We start from the raw sequence: 24,007 nt of genomic DNA, 5'->3' as shown, positions 1-24,007 counted from the left end.
TGATATCTGTATCGGTGACATTGACTAACGTTAAGTGACGTGCAAAAAATGGTCTTTTAACGTCACACTGATAATCCAAGTCAATGTTTCCTGAAGACCTGGATGTGTGTGCAGCAGAGTGTGGCAATGGAGCCACGAGAACATTTAGCTTAACTATAAAAATGTGGTTTTTAAAAAATGTCCCTTAAAAATAACATAGTTGTTATTGCTTGTGTTATCTCGAGTTGGCAATGAAAGAATGCACTCTTGTCCGCAGTGGTGGTAGTGGTGATTGAGAATGTGAGGGCAGAAAGAGGGAATAGAAATCAAAGAATCTTATCCAAAAGAATGCTTAAATTATTAAATTATTTAAATTAAATTATTTCAGTTGAAATGCTTTAAGAATTACCTTGCGCGTAAAGAAAGATTAAGACCAGGGGAGTTGTCAAGAGGAAAAGATAAGCATGGAGATGACAAGGTCCTGCCACTCACCTTTTATTTCATTCAGAATACCGTCACATTTGCCTGCCGACACTCCCACACTTACGTAGAAACCTTTAATGTTTCCACCAATCTTAACTCCATATTGGGCACAGTCATTGACATCCTTGAAAGAGTAATCTGCAGGAAACAAGGAAAGAGTCCTGTAACCTAATGCACCATTCGTCCTGGATCTTTCCTTTCAATCAATTCCAAAGAGTTGCATCCCTTCCTCCCCAAACACTCACTTATTGTATGTATTGGTGCCCCATAGGGGTGCAGATGTAAATTAATGAATGATCTATCTGATTCGGAAAAAATGCAGGGGGCAAGAATATGGCTCAAGAGCTAGATTTTAACCTGATCACTGTCACTTTATCACTGTCATCCCGTTGTTTATCTGTTTGCTCAAGCGTGTGCCAGTAATGTCTCCATTCATCCTTGCCCTGAGATTTTAGCAGCCTCTCTTCACTCATCCTTCCCAACGGTGCTGCATTGAAGACTCTCTCAGGGTCAGAGGAATGAGACCCATCATTGTTACTGTTTTTGGCATATCGAATATACCACGGGGAGCTTGCCGGGCTCTGCCATGTGGGCAGGATACTCTCAGTAGCTTGCCTGGTTCTTTGAGAGGGAGAACTAGACTATAAGAGGTCATGCGGCCACAAATGCAGCCGTGTGCTTCAGGGAGCTTTGTTTTATAGTCTCTAGATCTATATAGATGCAAATATCTATATTCTTACCTATTCTGTGCCTATATCTAGCATCATATAAAATAAATGAAGTAACTGCAGACTGTGGCTGAAGCTTTTTTTCCATTTTAACTTTGCACCACCATGTACAAAATTTACCTGTCTGGGGCTGGAGATAGTTAAATGAGCTGGAGCCTATACTTTGCATGCAAGAGTTCAGGCACTGTGTGGTACCGATACTGTCAGGTACTCAGGGACCCCTCATATAAAGAATACCTTTGTATAAAACGTGAAGATTTTTGTGTTTTATTGCTTTTCTGGTCATACCAAACTGTGGTCAGGGGGAAATCATGCAATTTGTTACTCTGTGGATGGATCTGGAAACTTTCCTATTGAGTGAAGTTAACCAGAAGGATAGGTAATGACACAAAATGATTTTTCTCACACGTAAGGTAGAAAGGAATATAGTCAGGAAATGACAAACAACCAAAGGCAACAGAAAATGAGAACTGGTTTAAAGAATTGGGCTTACCACGGTGGGAGGAGAAGGGGATAGTTAGGGGACTTGGGACAATGGTGGAGGGAAGAAAATACCCTGTTGCCGGGTGTGGTGTTGGAACACTGTAGGCATGAATCCCTACCACCAATAATATTGTCAGTCATAGTGCCTCTATAAAAAAATTAAAGAATAAAAAGTAATTTTATAAAAGTGATAGAACTTTTTGCATGTGCCAGGCCCTGAGTTTGATTGCCAGCACTGGATGCTCCTCCTCCCCAGCACACCAAAAAACGGATGTAGTCCCAGTGGTAGCTGAGTACCCCAATCCCCCAACAGATTGAGACTTGCGGGTGACAGTCCCATTAAAAATGCAGGGGACATGGAGTGAGGCAGACTCCTAACAGGGCAAAATGTGCATCACCCAAAGCTTCTTTCCTCAAAGAGGCTTGAAATAGGGCTGTGTTACCATCCCCAACCTGGTGGGTCTCGTGCTCTGGATCCTTTTATTTTATTTATTTACTTATTTATTTGCTTTTTGGGTCACACCCGGCGATGCTCAGGAGTTACTCCTGGCTCTGCACTCAGGAATCACTCCTGGCTGTGCTTGGGGGACAATATGGGATGCTGGGAATCTAACCCGGGTTGGCTGAATGCAAGGCAAAAATGCCCTACCTGCTATGCTATTGTTCTGGCCCCCTGGATCCTTTTATTTTATTCTTTTCAAATTTATTTATTTTCCGCTCTGAGTCCATTTAAAGTTGGCTCCTTCCTGAGGCTGTAACAATCTTTCCACAGCCCATCACCCACCCTTTCAGAAGAAGGAGTAGCCAACTAGTGAATGGAGGGAAGGGATGAAAAAGTGTCCGGTGGAGTCTTTGCAAAGAGAAGGACCGGATTCCCTTTCTTCCTCTGATTTCTGGACCATCACCTGCCTGGTCCTATTGCTCACTTTCCAGGCCTCCTCTCCTGGCCCTTTTTGGTGTGTGTACACCTTCCTGGAGCTCTCTGCAGCTGCTGCAATGTGGGCAGGTCTGACTGTGAGGATCAGCAGCACCATTAGTGCCCATCACTGTTCCCCATGACCGTGATCTTTGGAACCTGGATGCCACCACAAGGTCACGTAATACTTGCAGTAGCTAACAGCCAAAGAAGGGGGTGCCTGTGATCAAGTAAGGGTGACAATTGCTGCATCCAAGGGAAGGTAAGAAACCCTGGTAAGCTCTTGCAAAGGACCTGTATTTCCCCTTCTTCCACCTCCAGTGCACTCAGCAGGGGTGAAGCATGGTGATAGGGGCTGAGCTGGACTGCCTAAATTTATACACTCATGTTCCCAACTTATGAAAGGAGCCCCGAGAGAGGAGCTTTAAATGAAGAATGGCTTAAGAAGCTTTAAATTAAGGTGGTACGGGCAGAGCCTGGCAAGCTTCCCGTGGCATATTCGATAAGCCAAAAACAGCAAAATAGGTCTCATTCCCCTGACCCTGAAAGATCTTCCAATCGTTCGGAAAGATGAGTAAGGTGAGGCTGCTAAAATCTTAGTGCTGAGAGGAATAGAGACGTTACTGGTGCCCACTCGAATAAATCAATGAACAATGGGATGACAGTGATGACTGTGATGATGATGATGATGATGATGATGATGATGATGATGATGATGATGATGATGATGATGATGATGATGATGATGGAGAACTATGGGATTCGATAGGTCTTTGAATCTTCTCAGAAGAGTCTCCTGGCCTGACCTGCTCCAGGGGAGGTCAGGTGAGAACACAGCAGGAAGGTGGTAGTGGGTGATCGAGGAATCGGCTAGCGGAGTTATTACCACTGACCCCTGCTCTTGGCTTCCAGAGCTCTGACACAATCATCTGACCTCTCCTCACCCAACTCAGGTGCTGGGCTTGTGTCTGGTGTTCTCCAGAGATGAGCACACATCAGAAGAATTTTCTGGCTCCGAGGGAATACTAAGGTGTCAGAGGGAACACCTCTCTACACCTCTATCCTCGAAGGCAAAACTAAGAGAAAACAGTCAGAGGACAGACAGCCTTGAATTCTGGGGAGCCCAGCATCCCACAGCTTTGAGAACTCTTTCCTCGATAACTCAACTGTTGCCATGTTTCCTGATTGCTTGTTTATTTCTGTTATTGGGGCCTTTGTCAGTACAATTTGGCTTGCATGAGCCAAGGCTAGGATTTCACCCAGCAGAGTCTGGGGGTGCCTCCCAGTGGTGCTTGGGGATCCATGTATGAAACTCAGGTCCTTTCACATGAGAGGCTGCACTCTATCACTTAATCATTCTCCAATCTCCTCATTTACTTTCATTTGTCACTCTCCACATGCTTGGATGAACCTCACGCATGAAGGAACCAGCAGAGAAACCCAGGTGTGCGGGACCTGGGGCTGAGATCTCCAAGCCTGCTTGGATCAGGACTGGGCCTCTTATGCCCAGACCCCCCATTTTCCAGTAGTTAGGCAGTCACACCCACAAACTGCCAACGCCGTGTAATCTCATCAACGGCCAACATCCAGAGACTACAAAACTAAGCTCCTGGAAGACATCCTAGAGCCTAGTTCTCCCTCTCAGAGAACCTGGCAAGCTATCAAAAGCTTCCTGCCCACACCAGAGAGCCTGGAAAGCTCCCTGTGGCGTATTCATATGCCAAGTACAGTAACAATGATGAGTCTCATTCTCCTGACCCTAAAAGAGCCTCTAATGTGGCACCGTTGGGAAAGATGAGTAAAGAGAGGCTGCTAAAATCTCAGGGCTGGGACGAATGGAGACATTACTGGGCCTGCTCGAGCAAATTGATGGTCAACAGGATGATAGTGATAGTGATAGTGATAGTCTTCTATGTGTCAACCTCAGTACTCAAGATAAATATTTTCTTTCTTTTTGAAGGCTGGGGGCCGGGTGGTGTTCCTCAGGGAGTTGGGACCACCTCTGGCAATAACTAGGCCAACCAAGCCCAGATGGGTCAATTCTCTAGTCCAGCTATATGGTATTGCTCTGGTTCAGGTGGGGCTACCAGGACCATCATGGCAGTGCCTAGAGGCCCCCAGAGCTCTAACTAGTGGTGCTGAGGCGGGGGTGGGGAAGGCGGCAATGTATGCAGGAGACCAAAGTCAGCACCTTGCACATTCAAGGCATGCTCTGCAGTGCTTTGAGCCCTCTCCTGGCAACTTATTCATTACCTTTTTTTAAAAAAAAGAGGTGGAGGTACTAGAGAGATAGTACAGCAGGCAGGTACCTTGCCTTTCATGTAGTCAACCCAGGTTCGATCCCCAGCACACCATATGGTTCCTCAAGCCCGCCAAGAGTGATTCCTGAGTGCAGTAATAGGAGCACATCCTCAGCACAGCTGATTGTGACCCAGAAACAACAAAAAAGAGGATGAGGGGAGGGAGAAAAGGGAGAGAGGGAGGGATGGAGGGATGGAGGGATGGAGGGAGGGAGGGAGGGAGGGAGGGAGGGAGGGAGGGATGGAGGGAGGGAGGGAGGGAGGGAGGGAGGCAGAGACAGAGACAGAAACAGAGAGAAAGTACAGAGCAGAAGGAAAGACGAATCATCAAAGTTGATTCCTTAGCTTTTTGTTTGAACCTGTGGTTAGATGGTAGAATGATTCTGAGGTGAGGAAGGCCGGGAAAAACATATTTGGGAAGGAAAAGTGAGGGCTTGCATGAGGACACGGTCTATCTCTGATGACTCATTTGATGGTTCAGATGACGCTATCAGAATTCTGGACCTCAGCTCTTGGATTCAGAGAAGAAATCTTGGTTGGATATATACATCAGGAATTTCACAGGTTTCCACGTCATCGTCTAGGGCAGCAAGGCCCAAACTTACTTGGCCTGCTGCTCCTTTTTCATATTGGCACTTTGTCTTTGTTCTCTTAAAGAAAGACTCATGCACCCATACCGCATCCCTACTACATCCGAGACTACTACCACCCACCCCACCCACCATTCCAGTGCTCCCCAAGGGGCAGTCCTGCCACTTTGGGAAATACTAGGTTCTAGAGAGAACACACAGTAGAGAGGATGGGGCAGATAGAGGGCTGGGGGATAACCAGCCTCAACAAGACTTGCCTAGAAGTGGGATTAACAGGAAAGAGTGTCTCCAGGGAGGAAGAAGATCCAGGAGGGCAGCTTGCCACTCTCCCCCCAGCAATGAGAGACACCTTCCCCAGAGCTCAGCCTTTCCAGGGACTGGAAAGCACTGACCACATCCCTCAGGATGGCCACTTACCTTGTTTCTCCATGGCTTCCCGGTTCATAATGAGGGTGTACTCATAGATGCCCCCCAGCACGGCCTCTGTGATGTAGTGGGTGCCGAAGTCGCGGAGGATGTCCCTGTACTCCCCATAGCTGTACTCTAGGGGCAACTGCCTCACCCTCTGGAGGAACTCGGGGTGCAGCATGAGGCTCCGGGTCTTCAGCTTGTATCGTGCTACTTCCAGCTCAGAGCGTGCATGCAGAAACTTGCTTTCCTAGGGGAGAGACCAACACAGGGGCAGGGTGGTGGTGGGTGGTACTTGACCACAGAAAATCCCAGGTTTGCAGGTTTTGTGACCGAAATCTCCAGGCTCGAATGGAGTCGGGAATGGGTGACCTCTCCTTATCCCCCTGTTTTTCCAGGAGTCTGGCAGTCATACCGACAAACTGCCTCTGGTGGCATGTAAGCTTATTAACGGCCATGATCCAGAGACTCACAAATAAATCTTGGAAGAGAGCAACAAGCTGCAGAGATGCCTCTGGACTCCAAAGTCACCAAGCAGTTAAAAATTTAATTCCAACTCTATCACCCTATTCAAAATTTTAGAATTCCTAGAGCATGTGGCTGCATTTGTGCTTGTGTGATATCTCATACTCTATGCCACTGCTGTATCAAGAGTAGCACACCACATATGAAGGGGTGTAAAGTAGATGGAAACTGATCTGTATCAGTACACACACACAGACACATATATATGTATATATGTATGTATATATATATATATATATATATATATTAGCAGACAAGGCTCAACCTGTAACAACAAGCTAGTAATCTCTTATACAAGATCGTAATGACTCCAAGGTGAGACAACAATTTTCACACACTTTTCTCTAAGGAAACCTTTTTTGGATCATTTTTAGCGAATTATTCATAACAAGCAATACAAAATAAATTATTTAGGATCTGCTTTTGGAACAGTCTTCAGGGTGGTGCGAAAACTCAAAATGATGGTGGTGGGAAGGTGTAATGGTGGTGCGATTGGTATTGGAATATTGAATGATATCTATTATTATGAGGAACTTTATAAAAATAAAATTAAAAAAGAGAACAAAGTCAAAGACTTGGAAAGAGGGAGGTGAACTGGACAAATGCTCCCTGCTAAGCTGCTTCTGTCAGGAGACCTGAGGAAAGGCGGGAGTTCCTTGCACATAAAGATGCTCATGTCCTTTTCTGCTCAGAGGCACCTGCTCTTAACTCATATTCTCAGGGACCAGTAAGGGGTGTGGAAGGTAGGGGAAGGGGCTGGCATGTCATGGGGGCAGCTCTGGTGTAAGAGGGGTGGCAGGCAGATCTTCCAAGACTATTTCTCTGTCTGTGCTTGAGAACCTCTGAAGAGAAGCTTCTCAAGGAGTAGTGGGGGCACCCAAGGAAGTACTGGCTCCTGGGCTAATCAACCCCGTACAGCCAGCACCCTAAATCTAGTGCCTGGTTTGTGAGTGAGCTTTCAGCCCATCTGAGTGTGTCACCCATAGTTGTCACTGTACCCCAAGGGCAGTTGTTGTGTGAGTTGTGGCCAGGTTACCCTTTGGCCCCACAAAACTTAAAATAGTCACTGAGGCCCTTTAGAAAAAAACAAGGTCAGTGACCCTTGGTACAGCAAGATGGGAGCACTCTGAAAGGAGCAATGAGAAAGGCCCAAAGCTTGTCCTAATTCCCCAGGGGTGAGCAAAAAGGGGTCACTGGGATCTTGGCAGTGAAGCAACAGTGGCAACATCTGACCCAAGAAGAGAAATAGGGAGCATAAAGGAAGCAGAGACACAGATAAGAGCTGGGGGGATCAGTGCCAGCCATCACCCTGAGACCTGGTAGAAAAGGTCTTGCGTGACTTTCTAGAGGACAGCGCAGCTGAAAGGAAGGGCACGGCTTACAATTTCTCCAGACTGTCCTGTCTCCTGAGAGGGTTTGGTTGACTCAACTACAATCTTAAACTTCATGAAAGCCCCAGGGGGAATGCTGAGGAGGGAGGGAGAACAAATAGTTCTGGAAGGCCGAGTTTCATGGCCTTTCTGAAAAATGTACCTAAGACCAAGCTATGACTAGCAGAAACATTTCAAACAACAGAAATGTAATTGGCTGATAGAACTGAGTAGGATTAACGTGGAATTCAGACACGAAGGTGGACCTGACCTTTCCAAAGAATACACAGAAGTTCAGAGCAGCGAGAGGGTACTTACGGTATGAGAAAATCGTTTGATTCTGCTGATAAAATGGTTGAGATTAGAGCTGGAGTGGCTCAAGCCAAGTTCAAATATTCCAGGTAATTTAAAACCAAATTTGAAGCTAAAAGCACTAGTGGTTTTACTTGTGACATTACTTTCAAAATCTGAGTACGATTCATACTCTGTCAGCGCAAAGTCATATTTGCCTTGAGTCTAAAGGAAGGAAAGAGAAAGAAAACTTATTTTCTTGCACTTGGAACTTAGCAAAAGTCAACAGACAGCCATGGTACTTTAACTACAGGCTGGGTGCTGCACCAAGTACTCCACATACAGGAAGCTCTGGACCAAGCATATCCTCATTCCCAAGGTCCAGGTCTAGCAGGATAGACACATGATCAATCCTGGTGGCGAAATGGTGGTTGTTTGATGTGCATTGCAATCTGCCCACACCCAGGAGAATGTGTTGGGCTATGGGTGCCACTGAGGTCAAGACAAGGAGGTGGGAGAGGGAAGGCTAGATTCCAGAAAACTTTGAGTGCTTGTGCGACTGAGGCAGAGGTTCCCCAGTGAGGGCAAGGACGGGAAGTTCGGAGCATGTGGGGACATTAGGATGTTGGAGATCTCATAACATGTCTCCAGCATTTGAACTTTATCCGCCATGCCTGGGGACGATCACTCCAGGGCAGTAGGATGTGGGCCTGCCTGCGGGGGCAGATATGGGGGTCTGAGGGATGAGGAGAGGGAGCAGGGGCAGCCCCAGCAGATCTGGTCAAAGGCAGTGCAATGTTTGCAGTGGGAGGGAAGGCGGCATGTTGGAGAGAACTTAGAGAAGCTCCTTGCTGGAAAGTCAGTATGCAGAGCCAGGGCCCTATCTCCCAGTGACAAGGCTAGAGAGTCGCCACATCTTTCCCATGGCCTCCGAGGGTGGGCCTAGGGCTACCAGAGGAGAAAGATAGCTCTGCCATTTTCTAGTTTGTCATCACAGCCATTGGACTGGGCCTCTCTCTTTTTTTTTTCTTGTAAAAAATGAACCTAAATGCGTTCCTCCCATAGGATGGAGTTTCTAGGGGTAAAGCCTACACCATAGCTCAGATATTGACCATTGAGGGGGACGCTCGGATGCACTGGGCCTGCCTGGGTTGGAAGGCTTATTTTAATCAAAATGCTGAGCACTCTCAGACTTTCCCTTAGATGCAGAGGCTGGGGGACAGCCAGGGGTGATAGGGGAGGGTGGTGGTGCTAGGCTTTCTCTGGGTTGGTGAGATGGTGGAGGAGGAGGCAGTAATTAACTCTAGGGCTGCTCCAGTTTAGAAGTAAACTCTTCAATCCAGGTCATCTTGCGCTGTCCATGCACCAACCTTTAACAGAGAAGGACACAGAGGCTCAAGTCCAGTCTCCTGTCTATTCCCAGTGAATCTTGGTGTCTATGTTGTATAATAATATTCTATGGCATTTTCCCCCTGAGTTGCCAAGCCTTGAATCCAGGACATCACCCATGGGAGGCATGTGTTTGCCCTGAGCCATATCCCTAGTTAACTAGGAATACTCTCAACCTCCTTCTCTGTGAGATGTGATTTTAAGGTTGTGTGCTAATCCTAAGTCAGGATTTATTGGTGGAGCAATTGTGGCTTCTAGCAGGCAAACAGCCATAAGACTTGACATTTCCTCTTAATTTTGGGGGGATGTGGGGTGGAGTATGACCTGGGAATGCTCAGGGATTACCCCAGGCTTTCAGCTCATGGATCACTCCTGGTAATGTTTTATGGAATCATTTATGGTGCCAGAGATCTAGCTGGGTTCAGCTGTATGCAAGGCAAGTATTTTACTGTACTATCCCTCTAATCTAAGAATTGATGTTTCCTGAGAAGTGAGGATCACACACAGGTTAATTACAAAAAAAGCCACCAAAACTGACTCTAAGTACTAAAGTATATTTAGATTCTCTAGTGTTTTTTTTTCTTTTTGGGTCATCCCCAGTGATGCACACGTGTTAACTCTGCACTCAGGAATAACTCCTGGCGGTGCTCGGGGGACCCTGTGGATGCTGGGAATTGAACCCGGTAGGCTGCGTGCAAGGCAAATGCCCTACCCACTGTGCTATCACTCCAGCAGCCCCTCTCGTTGGTGGTTTTGATATAATTATTTATGTTAGGGGTAGATACCTAGTGGTGCTGGAGACTTCTCCTGTCTTTAGTGCTTGGGGGACCGTGTGGTATTGGGGATTGAATTGGGCCACTTACATGCAAATATGCACTCCAGTCCCTTAAGCTTTCTCTCTGGACTTTTGATAGTATTGGTGGAACGTTTACTTATCTATGATGAGACTTCTAAAGCAGTACTCTACAGAGAATGTCAACCTCACTGCCATAAGAAAGAGGATCCCCCCCACCCCACCCCACAACTCATTTGCACATGAAGAACTGAACTTCAGAGAAAAATGGGTCTCCCTCTGAGCTTGCCAAGCTAGCAGGTGGCTGGAGGAGGCAGAATCATGCCCACTGACTGCTTAGCAGTGCTCAGGCATTGCTTTGTAGGGCTTAAGGGCTCTCACATACCTGCGCAGTGTAACTCTCCACGTTGTATGGCTTCCGAAACCTGGTGTTGAGTATGTAATGTGGGGAGCACCCACCAGCATAATACTTGTGATCAAGAACTGGGCCCTCAAAAGTGTTGGTGAATAGGTTTATTCTGCAGGGAACACAGAGGAGGAGAGGAGGTGACGGTATCACGTAGTGTCGCCTTGGCTCTAGAACTCCTAAACCAAACCCAGCTCCTGGGCACAGCCCTAGAAATCCCAGACACCTGACACAGACCAACCTCACTGCCCCACACCTGCCCATTCCACACCACAACCACATGCCAAATCTCCAGCCACTGGAGGTGACTGGTTTCCCTCCAATCTGCTGGTTTAGTGCTTATCCCTGTGCCCCAGTGCCCTGCCAGCCCTTCACTATTTCATCTCATTGTCTTTCCAGACTGAGCTCTCTAGTTGCTTGTGGGAAGCTTTCCCCTGATGGGCTCCTACCAAGCTGGGCTCCAGAGGCCTTCCCTAGACCCAGTGCAGGCACTACTCTAAACTATTTTTTTTTTTGCTTTTTGGGTCACATCTGGCAATGCACAGGGGTTACTCCTGGCTCTTCACTCAGGAATTACTCCTGGCGGTGCTCAGGGGACCATATGGGATGCTGGGAATCGAACCCGGGTCGGCCGCATGCAAGGCAAAGGCCCTACCTGCTGTGCTATCGTTCCAGCCCCCACTACTCTAAACTATTAATCTGAGACATTTCTACTGCCTTATGGGAGTGTTAGCATGTAAGAACCCATGGACTCTGGAGCTAGATTCATTTTTTTAAAATTATTTTATTGAATCACAGTGAGAGAGCCCATTAAAAAGCTATTCATGATTGGGTTTCAGTAATCCAGTGTTCCAACACCCATCACACCACCAGTGTACATTTCCCAATGCCAATGTCCCCAGTTTCCCTCCCATCACCACCCAACTCCCCTCTGCCTCTCTCTCTCTCTTCCTCTCTCTCTCTCTCCTCTCTCTCCTTTTGGGCATTGTGGTTTGCAATACAGATATTGAAAGATTGTCATGTCTATCCCTTTACCCACTTTCAATACTAAGTGTAATCATTTCCAACTGTTCTTGTCATACTGTTCCCTTCTCTGTCTTACCTTGCTGGAACTAGATTCTTAAGCTCTTATGACCGTTCTGCCATTAAGCATTATGTGGGCTTGGGCAGACAGTTTACCTCTCTGAATCTGGGTCTCCATATGTGTTAAATGGGAACAAGGAAAACCAAGTCTTCCCCAGGCTGCTGTGAGGTCATGGGATGCCCATGTTTGTTGAGTGTCTGGCCCCTGGCTCACATCTATCACTTATGAATCTGCTGCCCCCATGGGACTGCACGTTTCTGAGGATGGAGATTGCCTTCCTTATCTCTGCATGACCCCATCACCAGACACTAAAATAATAACCATTTACGAAGGGTCTGTAGCTACAGACCCAGCATCAGGTAACTCCATGCCACATCTTATTTAGTGTCCAGAAACACTGGGCAGTCGATAGTGTCATCATGTCTGATTGGAAAGGATGAAAATCCAGATTCCTGTCCCACATTCTTCTCTCCATTTAGGGCAAGTTCCTGCTCTGTACACACTCTCACCCCATCAAAAAGTTCTTATGAGGTAGGAAGGAGCTGTCCTTCCTCACAGGATCATCTTCCCTCCTGCCTGGAACAGTGTCAGGATCATGTGATTCACCTGCATGTGGTTTAAGGTCATGTGGAATTGGTGATTTAATCACATGTAGGACACAACCCTGACATCCAGTACCGTGACCTGGAGTGCTGCAGGTTGGATCTTCGAGGTGGCCACAAGCACACTGTGATGCCTCCCATTGTATGTCTCTGACCATCACCTCACCCAGCATCCAGGAGAGTCTGACCACAGTCTGTGTGTATTTGACTTCACGTGCATTATTTCCTGCTTCCTTAGTGGAGGCCCAGTCCTCACCTATCACACTGCTGGTTTCCTTACGAGCCAGGGGCAGAATGATACTCCTCACACAGATGGGGAAGCGAGGCCCAAGCAGGGTCTTAGCAGGAATCTCGGTGCCCCCCAGCATCTCAGAGCCTGGTGAAGGAAACATTTGCTCCACCCTTTCAAGTGGGCTCCATGCTCGGCTCTGTCCCTTCTCTCCTTGTGCCCCCTGCCTGTCTGTGGGCTGTGTTTCTGGAATGTTCTGGGAGAGACACCAAGCACCCACTTTCCTTAGGAAAGAAAAAGAACAGGCAGGAACTCATTATCCCTCTGCCCCCTGCTTCCTGTGCCCCAGAATCCTCTTGGGCCTGGGGCCTCCCCTTTGCAGACAGCACCAGTGCTCACTTACCCACTGGCCAGATTGCCAATTGCCCAGTATTGGTCCACTTCATGCTGACACTTGTGTGAGATCTTTTTACAGTTGACCTCATCAGACCTGTCTCCACAGTCGTTGTCCCCATTGCAAAGGAGTCTGCGGTTTATACATCGTCCTGGGATGGAGAGAGAGGGGGAAGAGCCCACGGGTACCCCCCGGGATAAGCACCTGCCATGTACCAGGCCCTTGTTGGGCCTTCACTTCTCTGCTCCGAGAAGCCCACCTGGGCCCGGGTCAGGGACAGGTGGTAAAGCACATCAGCATCTTTGCACCAAAGAGACTCGGGCAGAGTTTCTGAAAGGCACTTCCAGGGGAGTTGACTGACAGTGGGATCGTGGTTCAGGTGGGAGAGCACATCCTTTTTTGTATGAGTGATTTGATATCTGGCACTGCATGGCCCCCAAACACCATCCCTAACAACCTCCACAAAGCATGGGAAATGGGACAGTGCTTGCTGGGCCAAGGGGAGGAAAACCTGCCCTTTATTCTCTGGGGCCAGTGAGATGTGTTGGTGTGGGCATTAGTATGACACCGATTTTTTTTTTTTTGCCCTGATTTCCTCATCAGAACTGTCCCCCCACACTGGGAGGTGCTTACAGAAATAAATGAGGCCATACTCATGCCAAGGAAGGGTTTCTGAAAGCCTTTGAAAGCATGTTGCTGGACAATATTTGTAGTCAGGTCAGAACGAGGAACTGTCTCATCACAGATTCTTTCTACTCCATTGGACACCAGATCCATTTGGAATATTTTTAGATGAAGGAGACACTTGGAAACTGTGTCTAAAAGTACCTGTAGCATGTCTGTTGCCTTTCCTTCTTACTTCCGCTTCTCTCACTTGATGTTGTCTCTTAATTTTATATTCCTGGGGGGAAAACCCTTCAGTAGGCAAGCCTGTTTCCACAGCATGTCAGGCCACGTCTACCCAATGTTCTTAGATGTTCATGGCAGAAGAATAACAATCTGGTCTTTAAATGTTTCTTACAAGGCATTTAAATTCCCATCTGCCTGAGTAACCATTATGGGTTTGGTCAGAATCATGGAACGCTGACCATAATGAGTCCATGGACGCACTGTAAAGCAGTCTCTCAGATTTATTGAAGGGAATTTGATTTTTGAAACAAGCCCAGGAAATGGCTCTAGGAATCCCTAACTCTTTCCTGAAAGATCCCAAAGCACCATCCACATGGGGCCAATAAATGCAGAGAGCTGCAACTCTCTTCTAGATAATCTGGACAAAAATATTCTATTTTTTGCTGGAGGCTTGGAGAGAGAAAAACAAATGTTTGCCTGAATTAGAGAGACAAATGAGCTGAAAAGACAAGTTTTTATTACTTCTGCAGCTGATGAGTCATTCGCGTGCTCCTACCCGCCTTTTCTATCCTGCCATCTGTCCTGCTAGCCCCTCCTCCCTTTATCCGAGTATTTGTTAATGACTGTTTCATGTGTTCAGGGTTATGCTGAACTTGATGAGAGGAAAATGCAGAAGCCAGGAACAGTCTCTCCCAAGATTTCTCCCAGAGAAGGGATGCTCATTGACCTATATGACTACCCAAGGCTTTGCCACAGTGCAGGTAAGTCCAGATATCTAGAACAGCCAGTAGGGTTCAGCATTCAAGGAACACTTGTATCCAAAACCCTGGATCCTTATAGTACATCCCTTCCTCTTTTCTGTAGAAACGACCAATATGCAAGAAGGTTAAATGACTTCTCCTAATGTCAAAATGAGATATGCCTCAGGGTGTCTGATTCTAGAACTAAAGCTTCTTAGGGTCTTTAATGTCAGGAAATGAAATCGGAACCCCAAGATTTCTAAGTACAGCCCATCCACAGACCTGCAGTACGTCTTGTGCCAAGTAACATCTCCAAGGCTAAATTCTTTCTAGTTTTCTTTCTTTCCTCTTCTTTTGTTTGGGGTGGGGGGAGGAGGGGGCAACTCAGTGATGCTCAGGGCTTATTCCTGGTTCCATATTAGGAATCACTCCTGGTGTGGTTGGGGGAGCATATGGGGTGCCAGGGATCAACCCCCGGAGAAAAATGGAGATAGAAATACTAATTGGGTGAGGTTTTCATTTTTGTATTTTACTTTTTGACTTGGAATAAAGCAATATCACAGCGGGTAGGGCGTTTGTCTTGCACGTGGATGACCTGGGTTCGATTCCTCTGTCCCTCTCGGAGAGCCTGGCAAGCTTAACAGAAGTATCCCGCCCACACAGCAGAGCCTGGCAAGCTACCCGTGGCGTATTCTATATGCCAAAAATAGTAACAAGTCTCACAATGGAGACATTACTGGTGACCACTTGAGCAAAGTGATGAACAATGGGACGACAGTGCTACAATGCTACAGTGCTACTTCTTGACTTCTGGGACACACCAAGTGGTGCCCAAGGCTTACTCCTGGCTCTATACCCAGGAATCACTCCTGGCGATGCTCAGGGAACCATGTGGGGTGCTGGGACTTGAATTAGGGTTGGCCCTGTGAAATGCAAGTGCCCTATCAGATGGATTTTTTTAAAATCAAAAACATAATACATGTAAAATGAGGTAAAAGACTTGAGGACAAGGAAGCCTACTGGACTGAGACATGACCATGATCATGAGCATGACACACTGGTCAGTTTCCCCATCCTCGGACATTGGCATCTCATTTGCTAGTGCCTGCTCCCCCTCCCTGCAGCCCACTGTACCTGTCTGGGCACACACAAAGCCTTCACATCGCACTTGGCTTCGGCATGGTCTGTTGGTAACACAGTCTTGGACCTCCTTGTCGAAGTTGCACGGTTCCCCATAGAATTGAGCTGGCCGGAGCAATGTGGCATGTCTGTACTGGAACAGAGAGAGGAAGCAGGGTGGAGTGGCAAGACTCTGGGAACTGAGGCATCCTCTATGCCAGAGATGCCCAAAGTGGGCAATTGGACTAATTTCCCAGAGGGTACTGGACCAATCCAAGGATGGATGTAACTAGCCTCCAGCAGGATTTGGGATTTCTTACTCTTTGTTGGCTTATAGAAGGTAGATTTCTTCTTGGTGTGTGTGTGTGTGTGTGTGTGTGGGGGGGGGTTATCTTTACTTCTGAAAAGAGATTGGCAGACCAGAGAAGTTTGGGAACTCCTGGTTTATGGGGATGGGGGCTCAGGCAGGTTTGGGAGCTGGCAGAAGCAATCGATTACTGGTGGCTGCTTGCCTGCTCCCTTGTGCTTCCCTGACTAACGGCTGGTAAGGAAATAAGTCACAGTGGGCTGCATGCTCGTGACTAGACTGTAAGCCCCACGAGGGCAGTAACCCGGGCTTTGATCTCTGTGTCTGCAGTGATGGGAAAGATTTGCTGACTGTGAGCAAAGCCTGGACTTCAGAGTCAAGGGTCAGGATTGATTGCAGACGGAGCCAGTTCAATAACACAACATCCGCAATCTCTCAGCTGGGTAACTTCAAGGGGCCGATTCGAGTGTTCTCATGGACTTAGTAGCTTCTAAATGAAAAAGACAAAGAAAGTGCTCTGAAACGACAATGAACATGAGTCTTTCTAATTATAGGATGGAGAGCAAGTTACTTAATCTTGTAATACCAATGTACTGATCTGTAAAAACGGAAATAACAAATCGCCCAGGTGTATATTTTCAAATATATATATAAAATATTCAAATTTATATTATATACTATATATTACATCAAGTCCCACTAATATTTTGGTAGACCTAAATTTCTGGTAATTATATTTATTTTAATTTTTATTTATTTTGGTTTTAGGACTACACTGGTGATGCGCAGGATTTACTCTTGGCCCTGTACTCAGGGATCACACTCCTGGTGGTGCTCAGCAGATCATCTGCAGTGCTGGTGATCACACTTGGATTGGCTGTGTCGAAAGCAAGTGCCCACCACCCTAGCCACACTACTATCTCCCTGACCCCTCTCTGTTATTAGCAATTTCCAACACTTCATGTCGCCCTATCTCCACCTTCTTGTTGGTCTATGCCACAGTATAGATTGAATTGCCAAAATATTGTGCCACACATGTTTGGAAAAATGAGAGCTTATTTACATCAGCTTGTTTTCTGATAACCACAGCCATGCTTTCTGCTGTCACCACTAGGAGATCACAGGCGTTAGTGCTAGGCACCAGGCTGGGGCCATCAAGAGCAAGTCTTCTGTAAATGTCTAAACAATTCCCAGGGCAAACTTAGGAGAGGGTTGAAGACTTCTGGAGGACAGGCCATTTAGTCTGAGACCTCAGGGTGAGTGGGAACGCCAGATGAATGTGGAACATTGTGGGAGGAGGGAAGAGAAGACTGTTGAGTGGAGAAACTTGCTGCACCCAAGTCAAGAGACTAGAGAGCATACGCCTTGATCTAAGAAACAAGAAGAAATCCATTATGGCTGGAGAGAAGGAGCAGAGGGAAAACAGGAGGAGCTCAAGGAAGAGGAAAATAAAGCCAGGAGGAAGTTCATCAAGGCCCTCAGGCTTTGCTCAGGTTGGATTTAGTATTTTATTATGCAACTAGAAGAAACCACTGCAGAGAGGGAAGTGATTATATTTCCAGTGGCAGTTGCCCTTAAGAATTGGTGCAACCACAGACAGGAAGGCAGGTTAAAGCCCCTTTGAGGACTGCATGGTAACAGGTTAGCTATTTTATCTGTATGGCATTAAAAATAAATAAATTATATAAATACAAACATCCATCCATGTACTCTCTCTCTCTCTCTCTCTCTTTCTGTGTGTGCCTATTTATTTATTTATTTATTTATTTATTTATTTTTTCATTTTTCCATTTCCAGAGGGTATTTCCTCCTGGAAGGCAGAGAGGCTGGCAGGACAAGGATAAGTATACAAAGAAGGCTAGAAGGCTAGCCCCAGGCACTGAAGAAAAACTGGGTTTGAGGAGTGCTTATAAAAGATGAGGTGGGGGGGAAACATCTCCCAGTTTCAGCTGAAAGGTTCGGATGAGCCCCTAGCTAGTGACCCCGCCGTGTTGCTGGCACTGAGGGAGTGGATGGCAAATGCCTAGCGATAAGCTCCAACTAGCTGGCTGACTGGCTGATTCATTGCTGAGTCTTCCTGGTTGATGGTGCCGATGAGGTAATTATGCAGATAATTGGATCAATGTTGGTAACTTCAGCAATACAGCCTACTGTGGGAACTGAATGATCTTGCTTGGCTCGCATATTGATCCAATTAACCGTGCAACTGTTCTGGGGCTAGTTCTACCGTCCCTCAGGTCCTCACCCATGGCTGGTTTGGTTACCCAAGGAGTGGGACGGGGCCCTTTTCTCTAATACACGGCTATTCTCAGAGCTGGGATCCTGCATCAACCATCCCAATAGGGGGGAGCCCAAAAAAGCCTCTTCTGCCAACTGTGAACTTTGATCAGGAGAACACAAGCAGGACGGTAAGCATGTTGGTTCAAGAGCTGTACTTGATCCTAGATGCAGTGAAGACTTTGAGAAGTCACCAGCTAGCTCTGAGTCTGTTTGCCTAATATCGTAACAAAGTCTCTCAGTCTCTCTCCTCCCAAGACATCAGAGAGTATAATGAGCTCAAACAACACCTCTTTATGGAGTACTTATCAATGTGCAGAAATTGGCCTACCCCTGAAGATGTAGAAATAAATAAGCTTTCAAGCGTTCACCACTTAATGGATCAGCAGATAATAAAGGAAAAGTAGGTGGTAAATCCTCTGAGGAGAGGACTAAGGAGCTATTGCAGCTCATAAAAGGGTGTCTAGAAGCCACGGGGGCCTGAGAAGTCAGGAAGCAGAGTTTTGAAGGACCAGAAAGTGTTTGCCAGTGGAGAATGTGGGAAAGGGCATGTCTGCTAAGAGAGCAAGACTCCTGCGGTCAGGAGTGTGGGAAAGAGCCAGAGAAATTCTATTTCCGTGTGCTGGGGTGAGGCTGAAGGAGGTTCTAGGTAGATTTACTGTTTGCACTAGCTGCAAGTAGTTTTGTTGCAGAAATAATTTGGTTCTAAGGCAATTTTGCCATAAAAGAGACAAAACTACAAAACATTAGAATGGGAACATTCATTTAAATGGATGAAAGGAAACAGTTTCTTACAATAGCCAGAATCTGGAAAAAACCCGAATGCCCCAGAACGGATGACTGGTTGAGGAAACTTTGGTACATCTATACAATGGAATACTATGCAGCTGTTAGAAAAAAGGAGGTCAAGAATTTTGTAGTCAAGTGGATGGGCATGAAAAGTTTCATGCTGAGTGAAATGAGTCAGAAAGAGAGAGACAGACATAGAAAGATTGCACTCATCTATGGTATATAGAATAACAGAGTGGGAGACTAACACCCAAGAACTGTAGAAATAAGTACCAGGAGGTTGACTCCATGGCTTCGAGGCTGGCCTCACGTTCCGGGGAAAGGTCAACTCAGAGAAGCGATCACCAACTACATTGTAGTCGAAGGCCATGTGGGGGAAGGGAGTTGCGGGCTGAATGAGGGCTAGAGACTGAGCACAGCGGCCACTGAACACCTTTATTGCAAACCACAACAGCTAATTAGAGAGAGAGAACAGAAGGGAATGCCTTGCCACAGTGGCAGGGTGGGGTGGGGGGGAGATGGGATTGGGGAGGGTGGGAGGGACACTGGGTTTACGGGTGGTGGAGAATGGGCACTGGTGAAGGGATGGGTTCCCAAACTTTGTATGAGGGAAGTATAAGCACAAAAGTGTATAAATCTGTAACTGTACCCTCACGGTGATTCTCTAATTAAAAATAAATAAATTAAAAAAAAATAAAATAAAATAAAATTTTAAAAGAGAAAAAAAAAAAAAAGAAAGGAAACAGTTTCACTTCTCTGCTGGTGTCTCTTTTCATTGAAAGGCAATTCCCAATCCAGAGAAATCTTGTTTATATGGGACTTTGCATTGCGGTCTAGTCAGCAGGCCCCTGGGCTAAGATTTGCAGGAAAAGATGTTACTAGTCTATGCTCTCCCCTCCATGTCAGTGTTCCAGTACATGCCCAGTTCTTTTGTGTCACTGACCCTTCTAAGCTACTTCCTCTGCCAAATATCAAAATTCCACCTACCCCAGGTTCTCTATTACCAAATAGCAAATAAATAAATAAATAAATAAATACGTTTTTTACCATTTTATATGCATAAAATTTTTATAACCATTTATTTTCAGAGCAATGGGGGAAACTTATTTAGCTTCCAATTTCTAATAAAGTGTGATGCATTTGGTAGAGACATGGCATCAGAGGATCAGCTGTTGCATATGAATTAGCTAACGAGCTGATTATAAATGTTCTAGAAGAAGCCCCTCTTACATTTGTCAGTGCTTGGGAGGCTATTGGCTTTGAAGAATGGGAGAGATGACTTTGCTCACCAAGAGCTTGTCAAACTCATACGGATGATTATCTTCCACTATTTTATCTGCCAAATTGATTCTTCATTCAAATTTGGAACCAAACTGCCAACTAGTTCTTTCCTTTCTCTTTACTGTTTCTGGGCCACACCTGGTGGTGATCGGGGCTTATTCCTAGCTCTGTGACCAGGAATCATTCCTGGTTCAGATCAGGGGACCAGATGGGATGCCAAAGATTGAATCTGTGTTGGCTGCCTGCAAAGCAAATGTTTCATCCCAAGTTATTTGGTTTTCTATGTCAAAATTGCCTTATACTTAGTCAGTTGGTATGACTAAGTGAGTAACAAGCAGTAACTAACATAAAAACAATCCACTGGCCAGGTTTGCAAAGAAGCTGACCAATTTGAGGTCATAGGTAGTCTTGTATCCCCTGAACCTGAACTTGAACCCAAGGGCCATGGGAAGATTTAGAGTACTTTCCAACTAGGGGAAAAGCCGCACTTACATTTCCTAGTGCTGCCTCTGCTTATATCATGAAAGATGGACTGAAAGAGTAAGGTTGGTGACCAGAAGTCTAACACAAGTGAGAACAAAGCTCTTGGGAATACATTGTTGAAAGATCAAGGAAATGGACCTGATGGCTACTTGGAGGCATCGAAGGGCAGAGTTCATGCATTAAATCAGTCAACGTGTACAAATTCTCTTGGGTGCCAGGCACAGTCATTAGCTCCCCAGTTGTCCTTGCTGAGGAAGTTGTCCTTCTGGAAGCTTGGAGCTCCCCTGAGGTCGGAATACTTACCCTTTTCTTCTGACAGGGATCACATGTGGTCCAGGAGGACCAGCTGGACAATTCACAATCGATAGGTAGAGGTGCAACACCCACACTCCTCGTCTGCCTGCTCTTGATTGTGCCATTGTTACGTGCATGTGACTCAAGAGAGGGTGACCTTTCGCTTCTGAAAAGGGTATCACAATAAAAAGAGTCAAGTAGCAGAAGGGAAATAGAGGACATCAAGCAACCACCCACCCATCCATTCAATAAATATATACTTGTTCATGTGGTTATTTGTTTATCACTCAAGCATAGGCTAATTTATCCCACAAATATTTGTTAAAACCCTGGTGAGTGTCTGACACAAGAAATCACTGTTGCTGAGAAAGTACTGAACTCAGATTAGCATCTGTAAGTAGAGGACAGCTGGCTGATCTTGGTCTTGGTATTCAACCTTTATGAGCTTCACCTTTCTCTCAGATCTTAATGAGAGAATCCTGCTTGCCACAGAGGAGGTTATTCCTAGGCTCAAATAAGAAAGTATGCATGAAGGCATTTCACTCTAAAGTGCAATAGATATGTGGGGAATATAACCACAGCTTAAGGATGTAGGATATTAAGCAATCCTCACTGCACTTTGGAGATTCTTTTATCTCCTGGGAAATGAGAGGTTTTGACTGACTGGGCTTTAACATGCTCTCTTACTTAAGAGTCTACGAAACATTGGCTAAGAACAAACCATATTCAGGGTACTGTACTCCAGGGATACAGAGAAAAATATCACTGAGGTTTTGCCTTTGAGAAGTCAGTTTGTCTTAGAATAGAAAAAGGGAGGCATAGCTCAGCTATTTCAGATTTTCTCCAGCAGACAAGGTTCGGAAACCTGTGGGCTCATTGGTAAACTGCTTTAAGACATGGCTCTGACAGGGGCAGGATAAAGAAGGTAGATACTCATTCAATAGAATGGGTGTCTGTGTGTGTATGTGTGTGTGTGTGTGTGTGTGTGTGTGTGTGTGTGTTAGGATGTGTGGTATAATGTGAACCTGTACTATGGCATTTTTCATGGGAGAGAGAACAGACTTGCCAGCAATTTGGCAGGTGGAATGAGTACACAGTGATGGACAATGGGATAGACTGTGGGACACAGAGGGGAGGGGATTGATACTGGTTTGTAGTCTGAGTGGGTGAGTAAGTGAGAAATAGAGGCAAATGAGTCTTTTGAGAAGGTATGATTAAGAAATGTGACTTTTGGAAGCACAGAGACAACTTATCTAGGGTTGATCATTTGGTAACGACTTTCTTTCTTTCTTTCTTTCTTTCTTTCTTTCTTTCTTTCTTTCTTTCTTTCTTTCTTTCTTTCTTTCTTTCTTTCTCTCTTTCTCTCTCTTTCTTTCTTTCTTTCTCTCTTTCTTTCTCTCCTTCCTTCCTTCCTTCCTTCCTTCCTTCTCTCTCTCTCTCTTTCTTTCTTTCTTTCTTTCTTTCTTTCTTTCTTTCTTTCTTTCTTTCTTTCTTTCTTTCTTTCTTTCTTTCTTTCTTTCTTTCTTCCTTTCTTCCTTTCATGTAGGAGCACTGCTATTTATTCAGCCATTGATTACGCTGATTGAATTGGGCATGATCTCCACATTACTTTTTAAATTTTTTTTAATTTTATAAGTTAGTTCACAATGTTTGATTACATTCAATATTCAAACACCAGTTCCACCACCATTATACCTTCCCACCACCAAATTTGGGATGTTTCGATCCCAAGCCCCAAGCCCTAACCCAAAACACAACTGAAATAATATACTTTGTATTGTCTATTATGAAGAACTGCTGAACATGCTTACAAAAAAGTATTCAAATACGAAACAGTGTGAAGATTGTTCTATTTTGGCAGAAGCCATTAAGATATTCTATAGGATATCACTAACATGTTGTTTGGGTGATGTGAACTTTGATATATATATATAAAAATATGTATATATGCATATATACATCTCCTTCTATGATTTGTTGCCTACTATCTGAACCTCATCAAATGTGCTGTGATAATTATGGAGAATGGGTAGGGAGTGTTTTAGGATGTGTCATGTGGCCGCCTTCATGGCCATGGGGTCTAGGAATATGCTTACTCATATGTGAGGCTAGGCCCGAGCATGTGGGGAGCAGCCTTGAGCATGGCGGTGATTGGGTTGTGGAGGTTTTTGGCTGCCAGAGTTGGGTCCTTTGGGGTGGGGAGGGCTCTCACCCGCCCCTCCTCTGGGGCACCCTGTGTGAAACAGCCTGGCCCAGAGTCCAGTGGAATGGTTATGGGGGCCTTATATTATGCTCCCTTCCCGGAGAAGCAGCCGTGAGATCTGGATGGTGGCCAGTGACGAGTTTATTTGGTGCTGGCAGGAGGTGGCTTATGGACATGACCTCTGGGTTGCCGGGGACTGGGGAAAGTGGGCAGAGGATCTCCGCTCCTGGTCCTGTTGAGCCCAGAGTCCAAGGTCACAAAATTCCGCATTACCTGGGTTCTGTAGGATTTCACTCATGAGTGAGGCTCAGCCCAAGTGCATGGGGAGTGGCCTTGAGCATGGCAGCGATTGAGTTGTGGAGGTTTTTGGCTGCCGGAGCTAGGTCCCTTTGGGCGGGGAGGGCTCTTACCCGCCCTCTCTGAGGCACCCGTGTGAAACAGCCTGGTGCGGAGTCCAGTGGCAAGGTTATGGGGGCCTCGCATTATGCTCCCTTTCAGGAGAAGCAGCCATGTAATATGGATGGTAGCCAATCTCCACATTACTATTTTTTTATTATATTCTGAATGTTTATTTTATTTTATTATTATTTACCCCCCCTTTTTGATTCACCATGAGATACAGTTACAAAGCTTTCATGTTTGAGCTTCATACAATCATCAAACACCCATCCCTTCACCAGTGCACATTTTTTTCC

At 45.9% G+C, this 24,007-nt stretch overlaps 1 protein-coding gene across 1 annotated transcript in view; it reads right to left on the bottom strand.

The window, feature by feature from the left end:
• The window catches only part of C8B (complement C8 beta chain), a 51,394-nt gene that overhangs the window by 18,114 nt on the left and 9,273 nt on the right, over positions 1 to 24,007 (bottom strand). The window contains exons 2-8 of the mRNA XM_055140077.1: positions 21,119 to 21,275; positions 15,694 to 15,832; positions 12,980 to 13,121; positions 10,641 to 10,773; positions 8,101 to 8,298; positions 5,897 to 6,137; positions 472 to 600 (exon numbers count right to left, since the gene is read on the bottom strand). Of these exons, the coding sequence (XP_054996052.1) occupies positions 472 to 600; positions 5,897 to 6,137; positions 8,101 to 8,298; positions 10,641 to 10,773; positions 12,980 to 13,121; positions 15,694 to 15,832; positions 21,119 to 21,275 (1,139 nt within the window). The remainder of the gene's footprint in view (positions 1 to 471; positions 601 to 5,896; positions 6,138 to 8,100; positions 8,299 to 10,640; positions 10,774 to 12,979; positions 13,122 to 15,693; positions 15,833 to 21,118; positions 21,276 to 24,007) is intronic.

Source organism: Sorex araneus, chromosome 5 (assembly GCF_027595985.1).
Source record: "Sorex araneus isolate mSorAra2 chromosome 5, mSorAra2.pri, whole genome shotgun sequence".
In the NCBI taxonomy this organism is placed as follows: Eukaryota; Metazoa; Chordata; class Mammalia; order Eulipotyphla; family Soricidae; genus Sorex; species Sorex araneus.
The sequence above is the reverse complement of the archived record's forward strand: the minus strand, read 5'-3'. Positions and strand labels throughout refer to the sequence as shown.